Genomic DNA, 26,419 nt, shown 5'->3' with positions numbered 1-26,419 from the left:
GGAGTGTCTATCTCGGGGTTTAATTGGGCATGACACTGTGCCTGGTGTGATGTTCCTTTAGAACTACCCCTAAATCAGCCTGATGCTCCTGTTTGGGACAGGCTCCGAGTGCTGTAAGAAGACATCTGCAACTTGAGTCACCTCAGGTTGTATCTGTTTCCACCCCACTGAAGGGCTTCTGTGGTGGAACCAGCTTCTATTTTTCCCATTTGAACCAAGTCTAGAGTTTCAGAAAGGCACTGAATGAAAAGGAATACCTAATTACAGAAGCAGGGAAGCGATTTCATTCAAGCCTCTTAATACTGGTGAAGCAGTATGTCAACAGGGACACTACAACCCTCCCACCCAACAGGAGGGGAGAGGCTTGGCCTTTTGTACCAGTACGCTCCAGGACCCTCTAGGACATATAAGCCATCTCGACTTTATAGGATGGATTTGCAAGGCTCTCAGAGGTCTGGCTCCTCCAGTCACTGGGAGGAGATCAGAAACAGGTACTGGCGTGAAGGATAATTTGCGATTTCTAAACAAAGATAGCATCCATCCCCACTGCTTCCCAGGGAAGGGGCCAGCCTTGGCCATTGGCTTTGAAGCTGACTTCCCATGACTTCCCAGAGCACATAGTTGACTCTCCTGAGTGGACAAGGATTTCCTTTTGGAAGTTTCCATGGCTACTTTAACCAGAAAACCAGGGGCGTTTTTGCTTTTGCTCAGCTGTTTCTCAGCATGTGCCTTAAGCTACACACCCCTAACCCTCCAGGCCTCGGGAGTCTGATACTTGCCCAGTGGAAGGGTTCATGATGCATCCTCCTTTCTCCGCCGAGGTTCTGCAGCTGCACCCCCTCTCTAGCGTGTCATGGTTCATCCCGAAGTTGTGGCCCAGCTCATGTGCCAGGGTCACGGCAGCACCGAGGGGGCTGTCTGAATGGTCCTCAAAGAGAACAACACAGACACACAGTTCACATCTGCTTGGCCTTTTGTTTCCTGTCTTCCCTCCCCTTGACATTTCCCCATCATTAATGCTTGACTTAATTGTATTTTCCAGAAAGGTCCAATAAAGACCCCTGTTATCTTACTTTGAACTTGGAAAATAACTTGGCCTATTTCATTGAGCCCATTTCTGCAGCATCATTTTCTTTTTCACAAACCATCACTGAGTGAAGCACAAAGTTGTTCCTTATGAAAGAAACAAAGCTCATGCTTATGCCCCCTCTCCCTTGACTGAGATAATGGTGACCAAAAGTTGGTTCTAAATAAACCCCAATCAGGTAGGGCTGACCTTGCCTCTTCCTGTCTACCTGGTAAGGGTGGATTCTGGGAAAGTTCTTGGCAACTCACAGTAACAGCCAACCACGACTGAAAGATTTACTCAGCTAAGGTTAGGATCAGTTTATGTCTCACTTTGCCAGTCTTTGGTGTGGCAGGTTGTCTTTGGAAATGGATTCAGACATCCTGCATCTCTGGTGGAATTGTGGGATTCACGTACACTTTAACTTGGTTGTGGAAAACAGTTTCTCCATCAGCAAACACTGCTTGGCCATCTCCAGCTTAACGGAATGCTTGGATATCTTGGCTCAAGTGGATACTTAAAAATAACTAAAAATATATATTTAATCCAAAATTCATTAATTAGTAGATATGATTTTTTTAGATATGTTGCCCACGAATGGAGTTTTGGAAAAGGTAGTCACACCTTGGGGGAAAGGTATATCCTGATTGAATCTGGGCTTGTGTTATTCAGGAGAGATAAAAGCCTTAGGTATCCAGGTCATGGCATGATATTATTTTAGACAAAACCTTATTCCTGATATTTCCAGCTTCTCTGGGGACTCTGGATGAATAAGCGTTCCTGTGAGATCTTACAGATTTACTGGTGGTCTGTTAAAGGCAAGGACCTCTCCTTCTAGCCCACCATCTAAGAACACAATGGCAGATCAAGGAAGCAAGCTATTATTAGAATAGACGAAATTCGGAATAAATTACTCTGTTTCGGTTTCACAGTTTCCTGTTGTAGGAAGCACTACAAATATGTCTCAGGAAATCCGTTCTTAAGAACAACTCACATTGGTAGAAAGAATGCTGTCAATTAAAAATGCGGAAGGCTGAACTTGGCATGCTTTAGCACAAAATTCAAGGACATCATCCTTAAAGAAGAGCCAACTGCTGATTATTTTGTTACACGGAATACGGCAGTTTTAATTGTGAAGTTACTTTACATTTGTTTGCACAGACATGATTATAAACAGACTCCCTCTTAAGACACACTTGAAATGAGGAAGAACACAATGTCTTTTCAAGATAGTAAGTCCAAATCAAGAATTTATTAGGTCACTTAGATACAAAGGCATGGCTTTAAGCCATTAAAATTAATGGTTTACTCTGTCTTGAAAACCATGGGGGAATGGTCCAAGAAATCATATTTTTAATTGTGTGAGAATTATTCCCTTCTTAACAGTTACCTCCTGTCTCTAAGATTTGAGGGTCCTTGAGCAAGGCATTAGTCACACCTAACATCCATGCGTTCAACTTCAGAGGTGTAATAACAGAAATGGTAGTGTGGAGTTTGAGATTCGGGCAGGCTGTTCATTTTGCTGTTCTCATGAATGCTATAGAAATTAGAGCTACTGTATGGCATTTCCACCCTATTTGATACTTCTCTGGAGGGGAGCGCGTAAAGATGCTGTTATCTGATCTCAATTGGTGAAGCCTGTTTCTTTTTAAAAAATAGTTATTTTAATTATATATATATATATATATATGTGGGCATGTGTGTGTGTGTGTGTGTGTGTGTGTGTGTGTGTGTGTGTGTGTGCGCATGTGAGCACAATGCCCACAGAGGTCAGAAAAAGGTGCTGGAGTCCCTGGAGCTGGAGTTACTGGTGGTTGTGATCAGCCTGATGTGGGAACTGGGAATCGAACTTGGGTCCTCTGGGAGAGCAGCACAGGCGCTAAACTGCTGAGCCTACTCTCCAGCACTTTTTTTGGTTAATTAATTAATTAATTAATTAATATTTTATTATTTTTAATTATATGTGTATGAGTATATTGTCTGCATGTATATAAGGGCACCTCTGTTGTGCAGTGCCCCCGGAGGTCAGAAGAGAGTGTCAGATCCCCTGGAACAGGAGTTACAGATGGTTGTTAGCTGCCATGTGGGTGCTGGGAACTGAACCTGGGTCCTCTGCAAGAACAGCCAGTGCTCCAGAGCCATCTCTCCAGACCCTTTATTTTTATTTTATGTATGTGAGTGTTTTGCCTGCATGTTTGGAAGTGCACCATGTGTACACAATGCCCACAGAAGTCAGAAGAAGGGGTCGGATTCTCTGGAACTGGAGTTAAAGATAGTTAGGCATCATGTGGGTGCTGGGAGTCAAACCCAGGTCCTCTGCAAGAGCAGCCAGTGCTCCCAATGGCCGAGCATCTCTCCAGCCCCTCCAGCCCCTGACAGTTAACTTTGGGTCTGACTTGACTCACAGCATGACAACAATTTGCATCTATTTCTCACCTTCATTCTCAGATTCTCTAAACAAATAAGTTTTCCTGTATTATTTTGAAGAGGGACTCTTGATAAATTGCTTCTATGGAAACAGAATGAGTCATGAGCTGAGGAAAGTCTTTAGCCTTGTCATGTGGGACACGAGCAGGCTTCAGCACTGTGTGGAGGCAGGGTTTGCTTTGCTTGTGAAGAATTCCATTTCGTCTCCCTAACATATTTATGCCAGATTTTAAGTGGCAAAGTCAGTAGCAACTAACCATGGAACCATGAAACTGAAAATTATCCCCTCTTAAAACTTTACAGTCTGTTCTGTAAAAACACAGTTGTGATCTGACTTGAAATTAACCTGGCACCAGCAAAACCCAGACTTTCCAATGACTTCCATGGTGGGGATCACCTACAGGGCTTCCATGTTCAAAAGAAACCCAAGAAGAGCCCATTCAAGGCAGCAGTCCAGCGAGTGGGTGCAGGCCCTCCACATAGCCTACCCACGCAGTGCGTGCTTGCATAAATTATCTACCACTGCACCCAGACGGGAGGAAAATGTTTATGTACAGTCGCTAAGAAGATTAGATTAGGCAGTATGCAGAAAAAATAACAGTCAGCAGAATATAACTCCTTCCACCCCTTCCTACAACTGAACGTTCTGAGATGTTCTGTTTGAAGGACGTGGAGGAAGTCATGACTTCTTGGGAGGGCAAGTGCATGTTTGTTTAATGCAGATGGAAGATCAGGTTCTAAGGAAACTCCCTGCCTGAGGGCAGGTACCATGGTAGACACTAGATTTTCAAGTGACAGTCCACTACGAGAATCCTCTCGTAGAACTCTCTGAAGGGCTGGAGCGGGGCCCCCCTGTTGGGCAGCTTATCCAAGCTTCTCTCTTAAATTCTTAAGAAAACTCAAATATGCCTCTCATTGTGTTTCCTTTTACAAACATATATAGTCCGTATGTGACAAAGTTACCCCTGTAAAGCAATAAACCTAGGCCTCTGCCTTCCAAAGAATAAGGTTATTATAAAGACAAATTGTACCCTGGCCAGAAGGTATGGAAAGCATTTGCAATGGTACGTAGTGAAAAACCTCAGACTTTTGACTGTTGGCCGTGGAGACAGAACCATCAGAAAATCACTCGAGCGGTAATAGCTGGTGAGACCACAGTCTATCCAAAACACTGAGTGCAAAGGGCAACCCCAGGCCCCAGCTCATCCCAACATAAGGATCGTTCCTGACTGGAATATTTCAGCCAAGAGGTCCACAGAAGGGGCAGGTTTGACTAGACCGAGACACTTCCACGTCCACCTTCCCTGTGTCTTCTAAACTGTCCCCCACACGTGAGAAAATAACCCACTAACACGAGGGGAGTAATAGTGGAGTTAAATATAAGAAGCACTAACAGAAGGGGCCCAACTTCCAAAGGTCTAACTGTAGTGGACTTCCTGGGGAATCTTAACTAGGGGAGCCAACTCCTGGGCATCCTTGGCTTACCATGACAACTCCTCCAGACTGCTCTGCTGTGCACATGCTCATGATAGGTGCCATGCCGATGGTGGTCCCTTGGAAATAGACCCCACTAGGACAAAAGGAAAGACTTTCTTTACTCTCACACAGAATGGATACATTTCACAACATTTCAACTCTGTCAGCTGTGCCTGCAACAGAGTGCCAAGCCATGAAAACAGCGGCCTGAAGACTGTTGGACTGACCTTTATCTTTTCCCTTTACTCTCTTTTTCCAGTTACAAGATGGTCCCAGAATCCCTGTAAAGTTTTGCAGTCCAGACTCACAGTGACCAGGGATTGCTCTGTATTTGTGAATTGCAGCCTGCTTTCTGGTAGACTGCAGGGAGCTGTTCCTTTGAAAGGACTGCTGATGGGAAGCCAGAAACCACCAGAATCGTGTGCGCTAAAGGAAACGCACGAGACAGCTTCGGAGATTTTCTGTCGTAGCTAAAGTTTGCTTTCCTGTGTAACTTAGTATTGCTTGCCAGACTTGAAAGCCTTCAACGCGTCCTGGCAATACAGCCTGCAAACCTGAAATCAGCAGGAAAGCTATCACTCCCCTAGAGCTGGTGTACAGTAAGTGAGCACCAAAAGCCTTGGCACTGGGGACGAAGTTTCTGGAAGGGACGTCGTAGTTTCCATATAAGTTTCCTCCTGTGTGGAATCTCAATCTGATCATGAATCTGATCACACCAGGGGCCTGCTTCAGACAAGTGCTCTTGATTCCAAATTTACACTTAAAATTGAATACTGTTATTTATTGGACTCTTATGAAACAGGATGACTTACACTATGTTGGCCAAACACAGATACTGCATCCATGGCTTGAAATGTTAGATATGTCAGCCATGGGAATTGGACAGAGGTGGAAAACATATAAAGGTCTCCTGCCCTCTGTCTGTCCCTTTCTTCCTCTTTCCTTCTTTTGTTCCCTTTTCTTCCTACCCCTCCACCATAGCCAACCTTTGATATCCATGAAGTATTATTCTCAGGACTGTCTGAGGCCATCATAGCCCCCAGATACCCAAGTCTCTTATAGAAAATGGCATAGAATTTGCATATAACCTATACACACCCTCCCATATAATTGAAATAATCTCTGGATCACTCCTAATATCTCATACAATGTAAGTGCCATGTAATTAGCTGCTACATGGTATTGTTTAGGGAACAGCGATGGGGATAAAGGTCTGCACATATTCAATACAGAGGCAACGTCTTCTCTGAATAGCTCTTCTCTGAGGTCGGCTGGCCCCACAGATGTGGACCCCTCAAATGTGGAGGGCCAGCTGTGCCTCGTATTTACAGCAGTAGAAATTTCAGCTTCTATACCACAGCTGCTCATATGTATGGGCTACAAGAACAGTTACAACTACACACGCGTAAACATAAAAGGTTAAAGAAGATGCTAATTTATTTCCAGATGTTTAAGTTGGACAGATTCCATTGGTGGAAAAAATAAAAACAAAAAATTCCAACTCCAAGTACATGAAATGTACTTTTAATAGTTCGGGACTAATCGATGCATAAAACATGAGGCAAGCACAGATGTTCATGGGGGACCCTGGTGAAAATGGCCAAAGCCAGTGACAAGAGGTCACTGACAGCCTCCACGTGGATGGATGGGGCAGGACCATTTTGTTCACTTCTCATAAACATTCAGTAAGCTAGATCTGACTTGCAAAAGAAAAGGGATCCCTTTATCTAAGATTTTTGCTTTGGTGATTTAAGTTACATGAGAGCAAAAGGTAATGGCGAAAACTGCTTAACGATTCACGCAAGCATCTGCTGCTTCAGGGAGCATCCACTCCACACCATCCAGGCTATTATGAGACCTGCCTTTTCTTTTAAATGTGGAGGTATCTGCAGCAGCTCACTACATGCTGTGTAATGCCAGGCTTCCCTTCATCTGTGTCTTCATGACAGTTACCGTTCTCTGACATTTGCTACTTTTCTGTTTTCTCAGAGCAAGAAGACTTAGTGCTGGTCACTGTTATGTTTAATGTACAGACCTGGTTCCTAACAGGTGCCTGGTGCATACTGATGAGGCCAAGATTCTATGCAAACAGCACTCACTGACCTGGAAAGTCAGAGAGAAGAGACCTCACAAAGACGAAGGAGTCGGTGCTTCCCCAGGCACCTTGCACTTAGATCTTGTATAAACATATACATCTTTATTAATAAAAGGGAATACTCTTTTAAAAATGCCCTACTTAAGACAATCTTATCAAGAGCAAGACCAGAAAAATATCAGAAGCATGCTATTATGAAAAAAAAAGAAAGAAAAAAGGAAGAAAGGAGTCTTATAGGGGAACATCCCCAAGGACTTCCCTGATGGATCTATGATTTCAGTTAGGGATGTGGCTACCCTGCTCATACAGGCTGGAAAACCCCTTAGAAGAGCCAGTGTGCTCTGTAGAGAGGAATGTGGCCTGGGGCTGCTCAGACACAGCCTAAGAAAGTGTGTGCAGATGGCATTGTTTCTTTAATGGAAGGAGATGGGACTCCCCACCTGATAAGCTGAGCATTGTCGTGGGATTTCCGAGGTAGAAGCTTCATCTTCCTCCAGTCCAGGAATTCATGGAGGCTGGTGAACGGGTCCTGGCTTATCGAACATTTGTCGATGTCATTCCACACTTCTACCCCCACCAGCACGATCCGAATGTTCAGTGGTCTGTAAAACTAGGAAAACAGGCATCCTTAGAGGGTCACAGTAGCAGAACTTAAAGTGAAAGTCAGACCAGATTTCATAGTTTGAGAAAAGCCCCTTTCTGTGCACCTTTGTTCCCGCGACATCAGAAGTTAAGAAATCTTCTCAGTGCCCTGTGCAAAGTGATTTGTTAGCTGGGCTCTCCAGTACCGACCAATTCAATGCTAAAGTTATTAGCTCTTTATCTCCTATCTCCCCATACTTTACGGAAGCATGTGTTCATTTGTTCATTTCGAGTGATTCTCCGTGATTTAAAGGTGCAGGTAGACTTGTGCTATAGCTAAGTGCTGCCAGTTAATGACTGCTCCAAGAAAGAATGTTGAGTGAATGTGATCATCCAGCCACTTCTGCCAGTGATAATTATTGGTTCGTTTTAAATACAAGATTCTGCCTATGAGGTCCTGAAAATCTATCTGTGAAGTTTTCAGCCGAGACTCAGCCTTGGCTGATGCCGTCATATTCTGTGACCTGTCGGTTTGAATGAATTAGATGAACAACCTGGTGTCTTTAAGAGTAACAGAGATGAGGATGAAACCCTTCTTCAGGAACTTCATGAACATTCATTCTCCCCACAACAAGAAGTTAGCCCAGCACTGGAGTGATGGGAAGATCTGTCAAATGAAGTTCACACAGGAACTTGAGATAAAGTGTCATCCACACCACTCAAAGCAAGCCTCTGATCATTGACTCTGCAACATTTAGGTTGCAGTGACTTCAGCCTACAGGCCCTGATTGATAGGGGGTCAGAGAACAAAAGCAGTTCTTCTTGTTGCCAAAGGATGGCTTATTTATGTAAGTCCAGACAGGCAGCATCAGTGGTTGCCTAGCACGTAATGAACATCCAAGGGTGCATTCTAGGCCATTGCTTAGTCTGCAAAGCAACTCTGTGAGTTATGAACTATTATTGTTCCCATTTTATAGTCAGACACTGAGGTTGGGAGGGGCCAGGTAAATTACTCTGTATTACTCCAAATTACCCTTGCCCCACACTGACAGGGAGATGATGGTCCTGCAGTTGCAGAATGTGAGGATGTGAATCACCTTACTGACTATAAATCTTTTGATGCCATTTCTACATGTGACACAAAGCCCTCATCTTCTGAGATGCCAGGTACACACGAAAAAACCAGGACTAGTGACATCCTGATATAGTTATCACCATACCAACTATAGCCAACTTCAGGTCCTGTAAGTTTCTAGAAACATCTGGCCAATGAGTAACAACAACAACAACAAAATCATAGAAGCTCCTCATTTGCGAGTTAAGCACCATTCCAATGTGATGAGGCAAAATGCAAGCAGTTCCCCAACGCTGAGACTCTGACCCAGATTCTACCCCACAGAAGGCAGCTCATCCTTTCACTTCCTGGTCCCCAAAGTCACATGGTGAGCACTGGGTCAGTGGAAGAAGTCAAAGAACTCAACTGGGACACACATTATGTCATAGGCTATGCTGATTGCAGTGGTCCAAGTTGGCTTTAAAGAGATAACGAGGACAATATGACAGTAATAAGTTAATGAGACAATTACACGAGTGAAATGCTGCCCAATAGGCTTTTAATCAAGACTTGCATGACCTGCGGAATCTACTTGCAAACTCCCAGGCCACTAAGTTCCCAGGCAGACTATTCTGAATGCTGCCGTCCTTGCTGGCTGCAGCCCTGCAGATGACATTTCCAGCTGTGTTATACACAAAGATGATGGTGCTTAGAGCAGAAAGACACAACACTGATGCTTATGTCAGCTTGCTAAGAGATTCCCTAGGGCCAGATACCCTGAGTGGCTTTGAGGGTTATCTTCTGAGAAAGAGACACTGTTGGCCTCCCAGGACTGTTGAATGGAAGCAGGAACTGAAGTCTGCCAGGTCGAACATATCCTTTTTTTCAGTTCTAACTCTGCAGCATAGTAAATATATTAACATACCAATGGAGAAGTTTGCATCTCCTCACGAGCCTTCTCCAACCACATCCTAGCCCAGAGTTCGGACTTAGTGGACTATAACATGTGGCTTCCTCTCTAAAGTTAGTGCTGCTGGTTAACTTTTGCATATGCTAGGTCCATCATTCACTGGCCCTTTATTGCCTGATCCGAATGTTTGTCAGTTTGCCCATGGGCCCTCTTGGTTTTTGCCAGGACAATGGCCACAGTTAACATGTAATGAACACTGTTACATCCTAAGGTTGATACTAAGGTGCTTTCTAGGACACAGCTTAGTCCTCATAGTAACTCTGAGTTATGAACTGTTAACGTTTCCACATTACAGCCAAGATGCTGAGGCTGGGAGAGGCCAGGTAAGTTACTCAAGACCATGGCTGCATGGCTGGGCTTGCACATAGGCTGACTCTGACATCATGATCTGAGCCACTAAAAAACTGTCATCCACATGTGAGTACTATGACCCCAGGCCTTGGGAGAAGCTCATTGGTTTATGTAGGACACACAGCTTGACAGGTGCCTGCTAGGCTATGGACTCGGAAGGTATGTGGACATAGTCAGAGGTACAACAGAGAGAGTCTCCTGTTTACACAATGGCTACAAATGTTTGCTCAGCTCCTGCTGTGGCCAGACGTAGCACAAGAAGAAAGAACAAAGATTAGGACGCCCTCACCGGTGCTCAGCCACTCAGAGGTCACCATGAGGCTTAAGGCATGGGGCATGCTGCCATGATTCCAGTTAATTTTGAAACAGGGTCCTGCTGAGCCATGGGCCCACAGGAAGTCCAGGGGATGCTGTACTGGAGAGGCTAAAGGAGGCTTTCTGAAGGGCTGGAGAGATGGCTCAGCAGTTAAGAGCACTGACTGCTCTTGCAGAAGACCCAGGTTCGAGTCCCAGCACCCACATGGCAGCAAACAACCATCTGTAACTCCAGTTCCAGGGGATCCGACGCCCTCTTCTGACCTCCACGAACATTGCACAATGTGGGTGCACTCACACACATGCAGGCAATACACTCATACACATAAAATAAAAATAATATAAAAAAATAAGAAAAAGAAGGCTTTCTGGGAGGAGTGGATAAGCAATGGGGGGCCCCAGGAAAGCTTTCATCCTTTAGGATACTGGCTAGGGGAAAGCAAAGGGATGGGCATGTGAGCAGAGAGGGCTGAAGGAACACAGTGAGTTCATGGATGGGCTGGAGTGATAGGTTCAGAGCTGAAGCTTCAGGTGACGAATGTCCCCTCTGCCACTCCTGCAGCTGTGTAATCCAGGAGCTGGGAAGAATGCCTCAGATTTTTCTGGAAGCAGGCACATCAGACACGTGTTCGGCTTCTGTTATCAGTTTTGCCTGAATGTTTCAGAGCCACACCTTTGTCGCAGTTGGTCCTCTGTCTTCCAGTCCGGGGTCTGGACTTCCTTCCTTTCTCTCCAAGCTCGGTCTTCCTGGCTCTCTCTACAAGCCAGTGCAGCCAAGTGGTTATTAATTTAACAGCCTGGCGGAGCCAAGATGCTAACAAATGAAGAAGTGGCCACTGGGACAGTCACTGAGCTTTGGGCTGAGACTCTCCCATGAGCAAAGTTGCAAAATGGAAATTTGGAACGTTCAATGTAGCCTGAGCCATCGGTCAACAGACTTGGATGGAGAGTCATTCAAGGGGCCTGAGTGTCTCCACCAGGGTCTCTGGGGGCTGCTGAGGGGTAGATAGGAATACTAGGGCTAAATGAGTCTACTTGCTCAGTGAACTGGCTGTGCCCTCCCTTCAGCCAGGCTGGCACACTTGGTCAAGCCCACCAGGCCTCTCAGAGGCATCTTCTTTAACCACCAGCACAAGCTATTAACAAACCCCCAATGACTCATTTTTAGTTTTGCAAACCGAGCAAGATGCAACCTAGAGTACTATGTGAAGATAAACAAACGCAGACCAAACTCATCACTTTTAAAAACGGGATTTCAGCAATTTTGAGTTTGGCTTTAAAATACCTCATCATTTCTCTGTACTTCTTAGGCCCAAGAGGAGCTCTCATTCATTCCTTTTGGTATAGCCTGAGGGAAATGAGGGGCTGTTCAGGCAGTAGTCTGCCTTGCTCACCTTGGCGTGGTGGCCTGGGCTCCTAGATTAAGTATCTAAACTTTTCACCCTTCTATCTCTGTATCTTAATCTTGTCCTACCTATTCTAAGGAGGACCCTGGGTGAAACCTGTGCCAAGCTCTACCCTGGGTCAATCAGATCAGAGTCCCTAGGCTGAGATCTAGGAATAGCCACACAAACAAACAAAACATCCCAGAGAATTCTAACATCCAGCCTGAGCTGTGATCCAAGCTATCACATTTTACTTATTTTTTTGAGACAGGTTTCCTGAAGCCCAGGCTGGCCTATCAAGATGACCTTGAACTTCTGATCTTTCCTGCCTCCACCTCTCAAGTGCTAGAATTACAGGCATATGTGTCACCATGACCAGTTTATATGATGCTGGGGATGGAACCCAGGGCTTCATGCTTGTGAGGCAAGTGCTCTACCCACTGACTTACATCCTTAGCCCCTGTGACCAGCTTTAACCCCTATGCTGTCCTTGACATATTTGCCGGCATCTGTGTGTGTCTCTCTGCTTGTAACTCCCTGTGATTGTAAGCAGAGTATCCATGTCAATTCGTGTTGAATTCATGATGCACACAGTTCAATACAATGCAGAAGGATGTAGAATGGAGATGAATTTATGGAAGGGTCTCTGACTTCCCTTTTAGGAAAATGTACAAAATAAAACTTGATCAGAAGAGAATTGCTCAGAAAGAAAGCTGTAGTGCGACACCCTTCCGAACTGCTCTGTGTAAAAGGTGGCCATGTCAGAGAAGCCTGGCTGTGAAAGGCTTGGCTATGTCCAGGCCTTGCTTCTTGTAGGTAGGAGATGTGTTACTTCTGAGAAGCTAGGCATTTGGGCCTGGAGTTGCCAATCATGTAGAATGTGAGAATCTCTAGCGAGCGTCTGGACATGCTGCTGTCCAGGCTCAGCATCACCCCTGCCAGCAGAGAAGCAGTCAGAAAATGCTCCGGAAGGCCCCCTCCCCGCCCCTTGCCACACTCGTGTAAGTCACTGAGAGAGCCCTTCTGTGGGGGGCGAGCGTTCACCCCCAAACAGCCCCGTTCTTGTCCAGCAAGTGTCAATGGAGGAAGAGTGCTTTAAACTGACAGGATCACTACTTCCTTGCCAGTGGGCAGTACAAGGAGATGTTGTGACCAAAGACCCCAGACTGGACCAGATTGCCAGGGGCTCTTCCAGTCAGAAATCATCTTTGTAAAAGTGGGAGCGGGTTCCTTACTTGTTCTTAATGCGAGATTTTCTAATAGTTGCTTGTCATGGTTTGGACAGAAAATTGAATCAATTATTGAGGTGTGATTGGATCATGAAGACTCTGACATAATCAAATGATTACTTCCCGGATGGAGCAATACCTGGATGGTGTAATAGGAAAAGTCAGACCTACTTGAAGAAAGCAGGTCTCAATGGTGTATTCTAGAAAGATGTGCTTGCCATTGGCCCCTTCCTTTCTCTTTCTGCTTCCTGGTTACTGTGAGGCGAGTAACTTTGTTCCATGAGGCCCTCTCTGTCATGATGTTCTGCCTTGCCTCAGGCTCAGAACAATAGAGCCAGCAGAAGCTTCTAGAACCATAGGCCAAAGTAAATGTTTCATCCTTCAAATTGTTTCTTACAAGTGTTTATCACAACAATTGACAAAAATGTAACACAGTGATTGACGTAAAAGTCAATTTCTGTATTCCTGGAGGGTAGAGCTTGTAGGTCTCTTGTAGATGTGAGTCCATGCTCCAGACCACATTGAAACAGGGATGAACTATGGGTACCAGCACTGGTGAGCAGGGAAGAGGTCCAGCTAGGAAATTCTCAAAGGTTCTGTGTACTTACAGGGATCTATACCTAATGGGGAGTCTAAAATTCCTGTACAGTGGAACACTTACTTCCTGGCCAGCTGAGGTCCTACAGGAAGTTGAGTCCCCAAGGCCACCACAGTCCACCCTATTACCTAGGGCTGGAATCCCCCAAAGCCGCTCAGGACCTAGAAAGCACCTGCTCAGAGGATGAGTACTTGGAGGACCCAGAGGCAGACCACAGTCTCCTTGCACAGTCAGATGAACTACACCAGTTCTCCCAACCTCATTTCCAAATGCTGAATGATTTAATTACCTGAAAAAGAACTTACCTTGTCAACATGATTAGCGATCTCTATCAATCGCTGCTTAACTTTTTCCAGATCTTTTCCTTGCCTCTGAAACTGAACAATTTTAAATGTCAGCATTAATAACAGTGAGAATATCAATCAAGTCTCCTCCCAGCTCCTGAAATGTGAAATCTTGGGCTTTGGAGATGCCCTGCACCGCTGGGGCCCTCCACATTTACAGTGTAAGGCATTCATATCCTGCCAGGTAATTTCCCCCAATGCGGAGTCCCTGTAACTCCCTGCGACTCACCCAGGCCAAGCACTCATGAGACAGTAACTTCTGCACGCTTCCAGCCTCATAAATGATGGAGGCAGGAACGTGTTTTGGCAAAGAAAAAATGGACAACAAACGGGCAGTCCAAAGCCATTTTTCATATCATCAGCTTGATTTTAACTTCCTGAGAAATTTCCTTTGTACTTGTTTTTTTAAAAAATTAAATAGGAAAAGCAAGGGACACTCATGGCAGCGAGTTCAACAAGAAGGAGGAGAGAGGGAAAAAGTTAGTACGCTCCCCGCTCTCCGAGTTGGCCTTCCAGGGTGGGGTGAGTTTTCTGAGAAACTGTCAAGCCTGTTTCACTAGTGTGTGTTGAGTGAACTTGGGAGAAAAAGCCACCTGACTCATAATACATTGACAAGACAGTAAGAAAAACAGAAGCTAATCTAAAAGGAAATTAATTCAAAATGAATTTTAAAAAAAAGAACCAAGCTATATCTTGAGGGGAGGATTTCTTTGCCACATGTCTATATAACCTTTCCTTCCTTCTCCCTCCCTCCCTCCCTCCCTCTCTCCCTCCCTCCTTCCCTCCTCCTCCTTCTTCCTTCCTTCCCTCCTTCCCTCCCTCCCTCCTTCCTTCCTTCCCTCCCTCCTTCCTTTCCTTCCTTCCCTCCCTCCTTCCCTCCTTCCTTCCTTCCCTCCCTCCCTCCTTCCTTCTTCCTCCCTCCCTCTCTCCCTCCTCCCTCCCTCCCTCCTCCTTCTTCCTTCCTTCCTTCCCTCCCTCCCTCCTTCCTTCTTCCCTCCCTCCTCCTCCTTCCTTCCTTCCCTCCACCTTCCCTCCCTCCCTCCTTCCTTCTCCCTCCTTCCTTCTCCCTCCCTCCCTCCCTCTCTTTCTTCCTTCAGATTAGGATGCATTGGCCATTTTATATACTTTGGTTCCCCGCACCCCCCAAATATTATAAAGTAATCCATTTCCCCTAAGTACCTCTCCTTATTTAGAGAGTTTAGCTACAAAGAAATTGTGTTTTTTTCTTCTTCTTCTTCTTTTGAGTTTGTTTTGGGGCCCCTTTTTATTGTTTTATTACATCGGATGCATTTTAAAATATTCTGTGCTTCATCAGATGAGAAAAATCCTTTTTCAATGGGTTGTTTCCAAGGCTTTTAAGAACACACAGACACGGAATTGGAACAGGTGGTAAGTGACACAGTGGTAAGTGACAAGGTGCTCAGCACTTCTGCATCTTTGCTCTGCTTCTTTAAACTTAGCACACTAAGGAATTTCAAGTCCTTACCTCTCGGTTGTCCGCCACAATAACCAACTCTACATACTTGGTCATCTTAAGGGTCTCTCTTTTATGCTGCCAAAAGTAAGCAAGAGTTTAGTTTCTCTTAATACTTCATGAAGCTTCTGGAACATCATGAATGCCTCACAAAAAAATAAAAGTAAACAAAATGAAACAGCATCACTATATTTGAAGGGGTGATTCTACCTCTCCCGGGTTCGATACCTCTGCACCATTCAGAAACTAATCTCCAAGACCTATCTTTTTGTAAAACCTCAATGTGAGTGACAGGTTTCCATTTCCAGGTGGGAAATCCTAAAAAGGAGTTCATCTTCCTGCTGAAACACTGATTGTAAGTTCAAAAGAAACCGAAGTCATTATTAAACAAAACGAACACATTAACAAACAAGTGATCTCAAAGTACATTCTAGAATGGGAACCAAGGCTACTTGAGGTAGACCGCCTATGAATGTGACGCTCACTCAAGGCAATGGTAGAGTCCAGCCTGTCACAAGTGTTTCTTTTACCTTTACGGCCATATGTGTGTGCTCCATGGTTTGAGGAAAGAGAACACACTGAAGAGAAGCTGTGCGATCCCTGGGGAATTGCTGACCTCTTTCCGGGGAGCAGGTGCTTGTGGCCCATCATTTAAACATCTAGTTTGAAGCAATGGAAGACTAGGTTGATCTGGAGAAAGGGGAACAGCCAGGATGGGGGGCAAAGAGGCGAAGGGAGAGAAAAGAGGAGCCAGAAGAGAGAGACCAGAAAGAACAGCATTCCTTAGAGAAGCCTGGACTATGACACTGGGTCTGCTGAGAGATGAGAAGCGCGAAGAGCATGGAAACCGGCCATGAAAGTTCAGGGATGGCAGCAGTCAGCAGCAGAGATACGGATCCCAAATGAGATGGCCTCTGAGGTGAGTCATGAGAAGATGGCCTTGAGGTGGGTTATGTTTTAATCAAGCTTTCTGGGAAAGCATTTGCACTCTTCTGTGAATTACTGGGAGGATCCCAAAGGCATTTTTTTTTTTTTTTTTTTTGAGAAATAAAGCAATTCGTGGAGGGTGGTCTCCAAAAGCAAACATTGAAAACAAAAAAGCCAAGCCTTCTGTTTCTGCAATAATACACAGTTGGAGGAAGTGGGGGGTCAGCTGGTCTCTGGTCCTCCCTACTGACATTGCTGGTTTATGACTTAAGTCCATACAGGGCTTAAGTTGAGAACTCGCATGTTACAACCACTCGTCCAGACGAAAGCAAAAGGGATGAAGGCATGCTTTGAATCAGGTTTCCAGTCATAGAATCCTGACGGAAACATCTTTCATAAGACAAATCTCCATCAGTCCAGGATCTTCCAAACAGATTTTTACAAGAAAAATGTTTGTATTATAGTGGTGTTCCTGCTTGCTGCCCAGCTGTGCTGATTCATGAATTTAGGTGTCCCTAAAGAAATCTGGAAACCTCATGAAGGAAGAAAAATAAAGCACCGTGAAAGGTATAATTTCTCACGCTTTTACAGTGCTGCAAGGAGAAAAAAGGCAGGCTTGTAACTATGTGCAGGCAGGCTTTATGGTGATAACTACATATTCATAAAGGCAAACAGGCAGTTCCTGCAGCGCCCACGCGTTCGTACAAAATGAGACACTTCTGGAAATGAGGGGTCAAGAAGCAGAAGCTCTCTCTCTCTCTCTCTCTCTCTCTCTTTCTCTCTCTGTGTTGTATGGATATGTATGTGTTTCTGTGTGTGTTTCTGTGAGTGTGTGGATGTGTGCACGTGTGTGTGCTCGCACATGGAGATCAGGGGTCTTGTCAGGTGCCTTCCTCTATCCTGTCCTTGTTCTTTGAGACGTGGTCCTTCAGCGAACCTGGAACTCATCATTTCTGCCAAACTGCCTGGCCAGTGAGCCTGGGAGCCACCTGTCTCCATTCCTCCCCCAGCACTGGGGTTACAGACATGTCCTGCAGCACCCTGCTTTTTAAATGGGCATCAGAGATCAGAAGTTAGGTCCTCATGCTTGCACAGTAATCACTTTACTGACTGAGCCATCTCCGTAGGGGCCCCACCGCACCCCACCGCATCCCACAATTCTCTGATCAACCATGAACAAACAGCTAATTACGCAAAGGAAAATATGGCTTTGGAAATGTAGAAATGAAATAATCTCCCATCAAAAAACTCATGGACAGCTCTGACTGCTGAGACGTTTATGCCTTTCAGGATGCAGAGGGTGAAATCTACGGTCAGAGGGCATTTCCAACCGGCCCTGGACCATCGTTTAGAAAACACGCAATTCCAGATAATGAAAACAAACACATGAACACAATTTTCCTGTCTCTGCAGTTTTCAGAGACATCCACATTTTCTCATGAATTCAGAGAATTACAAGCTCGGAGAGAAGTTTAACCACATCATAATGAAAAGCCACAGGGGAGTGGCCAGTTCCCTGCTGAAGAGAGGCTTAAATTACCTCCATGTGATCTCCACCTAGCTAAGCTGTCCAGTTAAAAAAAATAAAACTATTTAAAATTTTGATACGGGCAGCAATATTGGAAGCTGGTTGTTTGGCTGGATTTTCGTTTTTCAGGGATGTGAACAAAAGCCTGACCTCAAACAGGAACCTGAGTCTCGGAAAATGGTCCAATGGTCTCAGCTCCAAGGTGGGGACAGAGGCGTTCTTTTTTTTTTTTTTTAAGTAAATAATTTATTGAGAATTTCATACATGCATATAAGGTGCTTTGATCAAATCCATGCCCACTCCCTCCCCTCCAACTCCTCCCATATCGCCCCATCACTTTTTTCTGATAACTTCATGTGCTCTTTCTTCTTCTTGGATTTATTTATTTTTATGGGGCTTTTGGCTATTCTAACATTCCCCTCTCTGAAGAGGAAACCCTAAAATCTTTTAAGGATTAGATACAAGCTCCCAAATACTTCTGACATTTTTGGCCTTTGGAACACAGTATGTTGCTAAGGGACCCAAGGACATTTTGACTTTTAGCCAAGAAACTGGCTACGTTTCTTTGGGGTCTTTTTACCCTAACTGCCTACCCAATTCTTACATCCTATTCTTATCACACCATCCTCTGAAGAGGTTACCCAAATTGCCAATAGGAAACAGGGACACAAACCGCTCTGGCTTCTTCCATGCTGAACAGGGATGCAGGGTGAGGCAATTGGAGTACCCCTTCAGTGGGTCTATCTAAAAGACTCCCAAATTGCATAACTCTTATCTCTAGGGGGAAAAGAAAGTCCTTGAATCATGAATAGGAGATATGAAGGAGAAGTAAAGGCAAGAGTAATTAGTATTACAAGTCCTAGCCAGAGAACTAGAAGAAAGTCAGAACAGGGCAATTTTCAAATGTTGATATGAGAGTCCATTGGAATTTCTTGACAAGGGCTTCCAAAAGCATCCCTCTATTGGGTTCCTCATTTTTCTTTTGTCTGCCAAGGCTGGACCCTAGAGTGATGGATTCAGGATTTGCTTTCAGGTATTTTGATAGCTGTTGTATTGGCTAGAATCAGTGTCAGTTCCCTCTCAAAGGGAGAAAACAAATTTATCCATCATTTTAGAACAACAGCTGGTTGTCTCCTTTAGCTACAGGTGGGCACTACAGTATTGGAGACCAAGTTTTGAAGTCTTACATCTGAGCAGCACTTTCTGGTTAGGAACAAAATCATCAGTGAGAAATAATTCTCTAAATAACTTTTTATATAGGCTTAAGCCTAATGTCTGGTAAGTATAATCCCTTGAACTCCTAAGGAAACATACTGATGACTTTACTCTTTGGTTATACTTTCCTTTGGGTGTTTAAGGCCATACAGTTGGCCCAAATAATTTATTTTCACACTTAAGGTCATTAGAGGATTTTTTCGTCAGGGGTCCCATGGGGTTGGGAGGAGCCCCTGGCTCCTTTCTTTTACCAGTTCCATCTATGTGCAGATAAGTCAAAGGTTCTGCTCGACCAAGTCTGGCTTCACTTGGAAGCATGAATGAGATGTTTCCAACAGAGACAGTCTTGAATCTTGCTAAACAAGAAACTAGTTCCTGGGGCTCTGAAAGTCAATCCAGCCAAGTTCCCAGAGGCTGCCTACCCCCATTTGGCCTGCTGTGAACTCCACATGGAGATTTTAATTCAAGCTGGGAAATTAATGGCAGGCTGGGGTTCCAGTGAGCTCTGGATGCAATCCTGTCTTCCTATGGTCAGACTGTCTGTAAAACTCATTCACCCACAGCATCTTCTGGGAGCTTGCTGTGTACTGATGAGTTAGATGCTGGGGATACAGGGAAGGACAAGATCACAATCACTGCCTGCGTGAAGCTCGTCTTCTAGTTGGATGGGCAAATAAAGACTTCACAAAAAGAAAGAAGCCCATGAAAACTGCAACGAAGGAAACAAAGAGGGTTTTACCAGGAGGATAAGGGTGGGTGCTTGGGAGGCTAAGGGAGCTGAGAAGCAGGTGTGTGGGGGATGGTGTTGGCACAGTGTTCAAGGTAGACTGAGTAGTGACAGCCCAAGTCCTGAGGCTGAGGAAAGCCTGGACTGGAGGGTCATAGTGTGGCTGAGCAGGTGGAAGGCAGGGACAGAGCCAGGGCCTCAGCAGGAAGGCTGAGTGGGGGTCTAAGAATCTAAGGACACTAGGATGTGAGGTCTGAAAATGATCACTCTATGCTGGAAAGACAGCCTGGTCAGAAAGGTGCTTGCCCTGTGAGTATGGGGACTTGAGTTCAATCTCATGAGCCCAGGTGAAAAAATAAGACAGGATGGTGGGAATCTGTGACCCCAGAGAAGGGGAGCAGAAACAGGTGGACCTGGTATCTGCACAGGACCGAGGTATCTGCACATATGTGAACACACACACACACACACACACACTATCGAGCCAGGAGGGCATGCTGGAAATGCAATGGGCAGGCTGCGTACCACCTGGGCAGAAGTTGGGGAAGGCTTGTGGTAGGCAGGATGGATATGGTAGAGGTGTTCAAGCATTTTCAGGTTGATTGTGATATAACCAGGCAACAGTAAACAGCTACAGCAGTGGACCCAGGGCCGGCAAGATCAGCACATGGACGCGTCATCTTCCTGTGCAAGGACAGCACCTGCCTGACTCTCAGGTAGGTTATGCTCATGGACAGGTGGAGGCTGCCCTCTGCCATGAGGCCATCCTCCAGTGCTTAACAGTGGCTTTGTAGTGAGGATGCACGTGACCTCCTGGAACCTCTGAGGCCTGGGTAACTTGTGGGCTGGCCGAATCAACAAGTTAAGACAACATACCAGGAGAGTGGGCTGAACCCGATGGATTCAACGTTAATAGGGACAGAAGGGAAATAGTGACCTCGATTCCCCAGAGCCACTGGCACAAGGATCTCTTCCTTCCGTATCTAGAGGTTTAATGGACCCAGGGCTTGACAGGAGGGAGTGCTGGGTAATGTCAAGCCTTAACTATCATAACAGACATTCTGAGCCCAGGAAGCATTGCTGCCTTTCTGTCCCTCACTTCTCTCAAGTAAGAACAGGATATGGCCTTTTAGGGTGGGTATGGAGGTGGAGGTGTTATGTCAGGGAGGGATTAAGAGCATCATTGTCAGAGTGCTTGCAGATGGCTCTGACCACTTCTGAGATTCACTCTTGCTAGGCACACCTTGTACGGATAATTAGCATGATGCCCTGGCTGCCGCCGTGCTGTGGCCCCCACAAAACAGATGCACCTCGCTGCATGGCATCTGGCTGTGCCAGCGAACCTGTGTTGAGGTACCCAGCGGCTTTTCCTTGCCTGGCTGTCCTCTATGCACCCGAGAAGCCAGGCGTCATTTCTTCCCAAAGGACCCAGCAACATGTATATTAGACCCATAGTTCTCCGTGCTAATGGAGAGGGGCAATGGTGCAGGTAACATATAGAGAGGGAAGTTCAATAACTCCCTCTGCTGTTGGGATAAGTGCCCTGATTTTCCTCATCAGCAGGCATAGCCTTTGTCTCTCATAAAGCTTGCAGAGGTGACTAAAATTCCTTTCTAGTCTTTTTTTTTTTTTTTTGAGCCAAGGTTTATGTAGCCTAGGCTAGCCTTTACTTACTATGTGGTTGAGGGTGACCTTGAACTCCTGATCTTCTTGTCTCCACTTCCAGAGTACTGGGATTCAGGCATGCACCACCACATCCAGTTATGCAACGTTAGGGATGGAACTCTGGGTTTTGTGCATGGTATGCAAATACTTTACCAACTGAGCTATGTCCCATACTCCTCTCTGTTCTTGAAGGCAGGGCTCTTGGAGAGGGAAAGTGTCTGGGCAGGTGCACTGAGCAGCTGGGGACTTCAGGCCAGATGTAAAATCCCCAGAAGCAATGGGGGCAAGCACTACAATCTAATGTAGAGTCTTATAAAAGTGACAAACGCTAGCTGGCTGTATATGATAGTGGGTGTGCACTGAGATCAGAGTGATTCCTGATGCCCCATAAGATGCAAAGACATCTGCAGAGAGGTTGCAGTAGCTAACATTTAGGAGGGTCAGGAGCACACTGGAGGAGAGCAGACACACTTGTGTGCCACGTAAATAAGATTAATTAGCTGCGGTTCCATTGATTTTTTTCCAGAAATATAAAACAAAGGCAGTATAGTGAGGCAAGCGGTCAGACTCGAAATGTGCTTCTCCTCTCCCTCATAGGCACCATCCAAAACATCTAGGCGCCTGCACTCGCCAAGCATTCCACCTACTTGAAATTCATTTTTTGTATCATTTTCATGATTACTCAGAGTTTATGTCAAGGACTTCTTTTCTCTTGTGTAAAAACGATCATGACGATTTCCAGAGCAACAATGGCATGGAAGTGAACAGCGCCCATGCCTCCCTTTTCCATTTAAAGGTTCATTTACACTTCACATTTACATTATTAGCAAAACAACATCCTGGGGCAGGATCTCTCATTCCTCTCCGAGTCAACGTGACTCGAAATTTCGGTGCCAATCACGGTGCCAGGGAGCTGTGTGCACTTAAAGAAGTAAAACATAGCCAGTAAATACAGATCAAGCTTGCGGCTCTAAATGAATCAGCGGACAAACGAGTATTACTTAAATTGTCGTTATAAACCACAAAACGTGGGTAACAGGCATTCAACCTGGTAGCCAAAGTCAAGAGCCTGGAAGACAGAATGCAAATGTCCTTCTTGTTTATGATGGATAAACTGCAGCTCCATCACAACTAAGCCACGTCTGCATGCAAAGGCAGGTCTGGAGAGTGAGATAAACACGCAGAATTTCAGAGGCTCCTTGTGTGATTCTATCCCTTAAATGTGTTTCTCAAGAGGGGAGAAATGGAGGAGGGAATGACTTCCAGAGCTGGTGTGTGTGTGTGTGTGTGTATACATGTGTATGTGCATGCAGGTGCATGTGCGTGCAGGTATGTGGATGCTAGAAGTCCCCCTCAGGTATGGTCCCTCAGGACACATCACTCACATTTTTATTTTTTGAGACAGCAGTTTTGACTGAATCTGAAACTCACTCATAAGCTGGCCCAGGGACTCCCAGGGATCTACCTGTCTACATCTTTCCAGAGCTGGGATTATACATTAGCACCACCATGCTTGGCTTTTTTTCCTTTTTATGTGGGTTCTGGGGATTAAACTCAAGTGTGCAAGCACTTTATTGACTGAGCTATCTCTCCAGTCCCCCTTTTTATTGTTGTTTGAGGCAGGATCTCATATAGCCCAGGCTAGCCTTGAACCAGTTCTACAGCTAAGGATGACCTTGAACTCTGCATCCCTCTACCTTCACCCTCCCATGTGCTAGGACTGCAGGGGTGTAACTCTATCTCTTCTACTTCTGGGTTCTTTTAAGCTCCCTGGGGATTCAGATACAGCTCCCACCCCGATGTCTAATGCATCAATGTTAGGTGAGCCAAAGAACTAGAGGGACAGTCTGTGGTGAGAAGGCAGGAAAAGAAACATTGTTCATGGACAATCTTGGGATCCCTCGTGAAGGGGAATAAGGTCTCATGGCAGAAAATCTGGGCAGAGAAGGCCGAGTCCAGAACTGGGTCAGTCAAGAGTCATTCAGGGGATCAGATGTTCCACAGACACAAAGAAAATCCCAGGAAGTGGATGGAATCATGGAGCATCTCTTGCAGTTTGAGTTCAGAGAGAGGATTTAGAGGAGCACGGGCACAGCACAGCAGCAGAGCACTTGGCCTAGTGTGTAAGACCCTGGTTCAGTCCCCAGTACTTCTAAAAGAAGGGAAGGAAGGAAGGAAGGAATCCAATGTAGTTGGAGAAGCCAAATGACTGGATGGGTGGTCACAGCATTCTTAGTACTGTGACGACACAGAACGCATGCAGGGACCAACACTGACACTCCCTGGTCCTCCTGCTACACTGCAGTAACAACCCACAGATGGCGTCATCGCTGGAAATAACTTGGGTTCTGGGTATAGCTCAGTGGTAGAGCACCTGACGAAGGTCCTAGTTTCTATCCTCACCATAGCAATAAAGAAAACAGAAGAGGAGGAGGAGGAGGAAGAGGAGGAGGAAGAGGAAGACGAGGGAAAGGAGGATAAGGAGGAAGAGGAGGAGGGGAAGGAGGATGAGGAGGACACGATGAATGATAGATATCATTGGATGTTAGGCGTATGCTCTTATCTCAAAGCTGGGAAAGACAAAAATATATTGAAGGACATGAAGAACATGTCATTGTCACTGTCCCCAGCAGTGAAATGTCAGCATGGGTGATACCATATGATTGATTTTTAAATATTTTGTCTCAATTAAAGGACAAGAAGTACACACACACACACACACACACACACACACACACACGTGCGTACACACACACACACACACACCAGGACATCATTGATCATTTCCTCTCTGGTTGTGGTTAATTTCAGGGTCTCTAGCCTAGTAGAGGACAGTGTTACACTGCGACTTGTGCAGCCCACATGGATGGCAAGGTGCAGGTGTCCAGAGCACCATGGGAAGGGTCAGGGAAGGAAATCTGTTGGTGGCCAGGACTCCCTGGACAACTCGGCACTGCGGTAGAAGAGCCAGGACAGGTGGCCAGACAAGGCTGCTGCAGTCCCAGGAGGGCAAGGTGAAGAACAGCAGTGTGGCCTGGGGACAGGCAGGACACCTTAGCAAAGGCCCTGGGATCAGCAGTTCTCTGCACATGTGGGTGCGTGAAGGTGGAACATGTCCCTTTGCTTTGAAGGAGAGGAGAAGGGAGGGGAGGGGAGGGGAGGAGAGGAGAGGAGAGAAGAGACAGAGACAGAGGCAGAGAGGAGAGAGAGAGAGCGAGAGCGAGCGAGAGAGAGAGAGAGAGAAAGAATATGCTTGTCTGTTGGCCATCAGATGTCTGACCCTAGTTCTAACCCACTGCATGTGCCCACCGTGGCATTCCCATCCCCTGACACTGATGATGGGGCTTTACCCAGCATATGTTAATGAGCCTAAGGCTGCAGGAAAGTGGTGGGGACTTGGGTGTCTGTCCATACTCGGTCCAGGACCTGCTATCTCCTGAGGAATGAGTTTCCTATTCCCTCAGTGCTACACCCAGTGACAAGGATGCCCCAGACCTCCCAGTGCTGTGTCTCTGCCATGAACCCTCAGATCCTCAGAAACATGAACTTGAGTTTCCCTCTTACCCTTGTTGCCCAAACTGGAGAGGATGCAGAGGAGACATCTTCCATGGCAAAGCTGGACCTATCAGGATGGGACCCACACGACCCTCGAATGGCCCTCGGGTTCTCAGCGGGGAGGAGACTGTATCTGTCGGTGGTGTTTTTCAGTGGTTCTAAGATGTAGGTTTTGTTTTCAAACATGATAAGTCCCCTATTGAAAAAGTAATAAAAATATTAATTTTTAAGGACAGTTCCTTGTTTATGGCTAAGATACATTTTTAAACATTCTTTTAAAAATACTTTGTTACATTATTTTTTTATGTATATGAGTGTTTTACCTGCATGTATGTAAGTACACTATGTGCATACAATGCCAGCAGAGGCCAGAAGAGGGTGTAGGATCCCCTGGAACTGGAGTACAGATGATTGTTAGCTGCCATGTGGGTGCTGGAAACTGAACCTGGGTCCTTTGCAAGAGCAGCAAGTGTTCTTAACTGCTGAGCCATCTCTCCAGTCCCTCCCTAAGATACATTTAAGATTTTTTACTTTTATTTATGTGCCGGTGTGTGTGTGTGTGTGTGTGTGTGTGTGTGTGTGTGTGTGTGTGTGTGTACCTGGTGTGCCTGGGATGGTTATGAGACAGGTTGTTATGAGACACCTGACATGGGTGTTGGGAACCAAACTCAGGTCCTCTGGAAGAGCAGCTAGTATTGTTAAACCACTGACCCAACTTTCCAGTCTCCAAAATACAGTTATTTTTTTTTGTTTGTTTGTTTTAAAGGTCTTTAAAATTTTTTGGATTTAATTATTTTTATTTTATGTGTATGAATGTTTTCCTACTTGTATGTAAGTGCACCTGTGCCTGCAATGCCCTCAGAGGTCAGAAGAGGGTGATGGATCCCTTGGAACTGGAGTTTCAGACAGTTGTTAGCCATCATGTGGGTGCTGAGGACTGAACGCTGGTCCTCTGCAAGAGCATTCGGTACTCTTAACTATTGAACTGTCTCTCCAGGCCCAAGATACAGTTCTTAATGAATGAGAGACTGAAAGGAGAATCTCAATTTATTTTTATTTTCAGACTTTAGTAGGAAAGGACATTTCTGTGCCCTGGGTTGGCACCGATTCACTCTGCAAATTGTTTGAAAGCTAACATCTTGGGATTTTTCATGTTTGAAATATTTCTATAGTAAAGAAGAGACTACATTTTGACTTCCTGTGTTTTTTCCCCGTTTTTCTTTTCTTTTTCTTTTTATTATCTCAAAGACAGATTGCTGGGGAAGCGAGTCTGGCGGAAAGATCTGACCTGCCAATAAATACATCTGAATTAGCAGGCGCAACTTGGAAAGGAAATCTCCCTGTCTTCTTCAGAAGACAATTCCTACAACTAAAAGATCAGACACGTTCTCTAAATCTTTGAAGACATTCAGAAGACTTGTATTATTTTGTGTTTC

The 26,419-nt window shown here is 45.5% G+C and overlaps 1 protein-coding gene across 1 annotated transcript in view; it reads right to left on the bottom strand.

Annotated features, from left to right (window-relative positions):
- The window catches only part of Adam12 (ADAM metallopeptidase domain 12), a gene marked incomplete at its 5' end in the record, with an annotated part of 371,815 nt that overhangs the window by 78,604 nt on the left and 266,792 nt on the right, over window positions 1–26,419 (bottom strand). Inside the window, 6 exons of the mRNA XM_017801328.2 lie at window positions 780–928; window positions 4,979–5,063; window positions 7,505–7,674; window positions 13,854–13,925; window positions 15,379–15,444; window positions 24,993–25,179. Coding sequence (XP_017656817.2) covers window positions 780–928; window positions 4,979–5,063; window positions 7,505–7,674; window positions 13,854–13,925; window positions 15,379–15,444; window positions 24,993–25,179 — 729 coding nt within the window. The remainder of the gene's footprint in view (window positions 1–779; window positions 929–4,978; window positions 5,064–7,504; window positions 7,675–13,853; window positions 13,926–15,378; window positions 15,445–24,992; window positions 25,180–26,419) is intronic.

Source organism: Nannospalax galili, unplaced genomic scaffold (genome assembly GCF_000622305.1).
Source record: "Nannospalax galili isolate Female #2095 unplaced genomic scaffold, S.galili_v1.0 scaffold362, whole genome shotgun sequence".
NCBI lineage: Eukaryota > Metazoa > Chordata > Mammalia > Rodentia > Spalacidae > Nannospalax > Nannospalax galili.
Note: the sequence above shows the minus strand (reverse complement) of the source record. Positions and strands in the feature narration are given on the sequence as shown.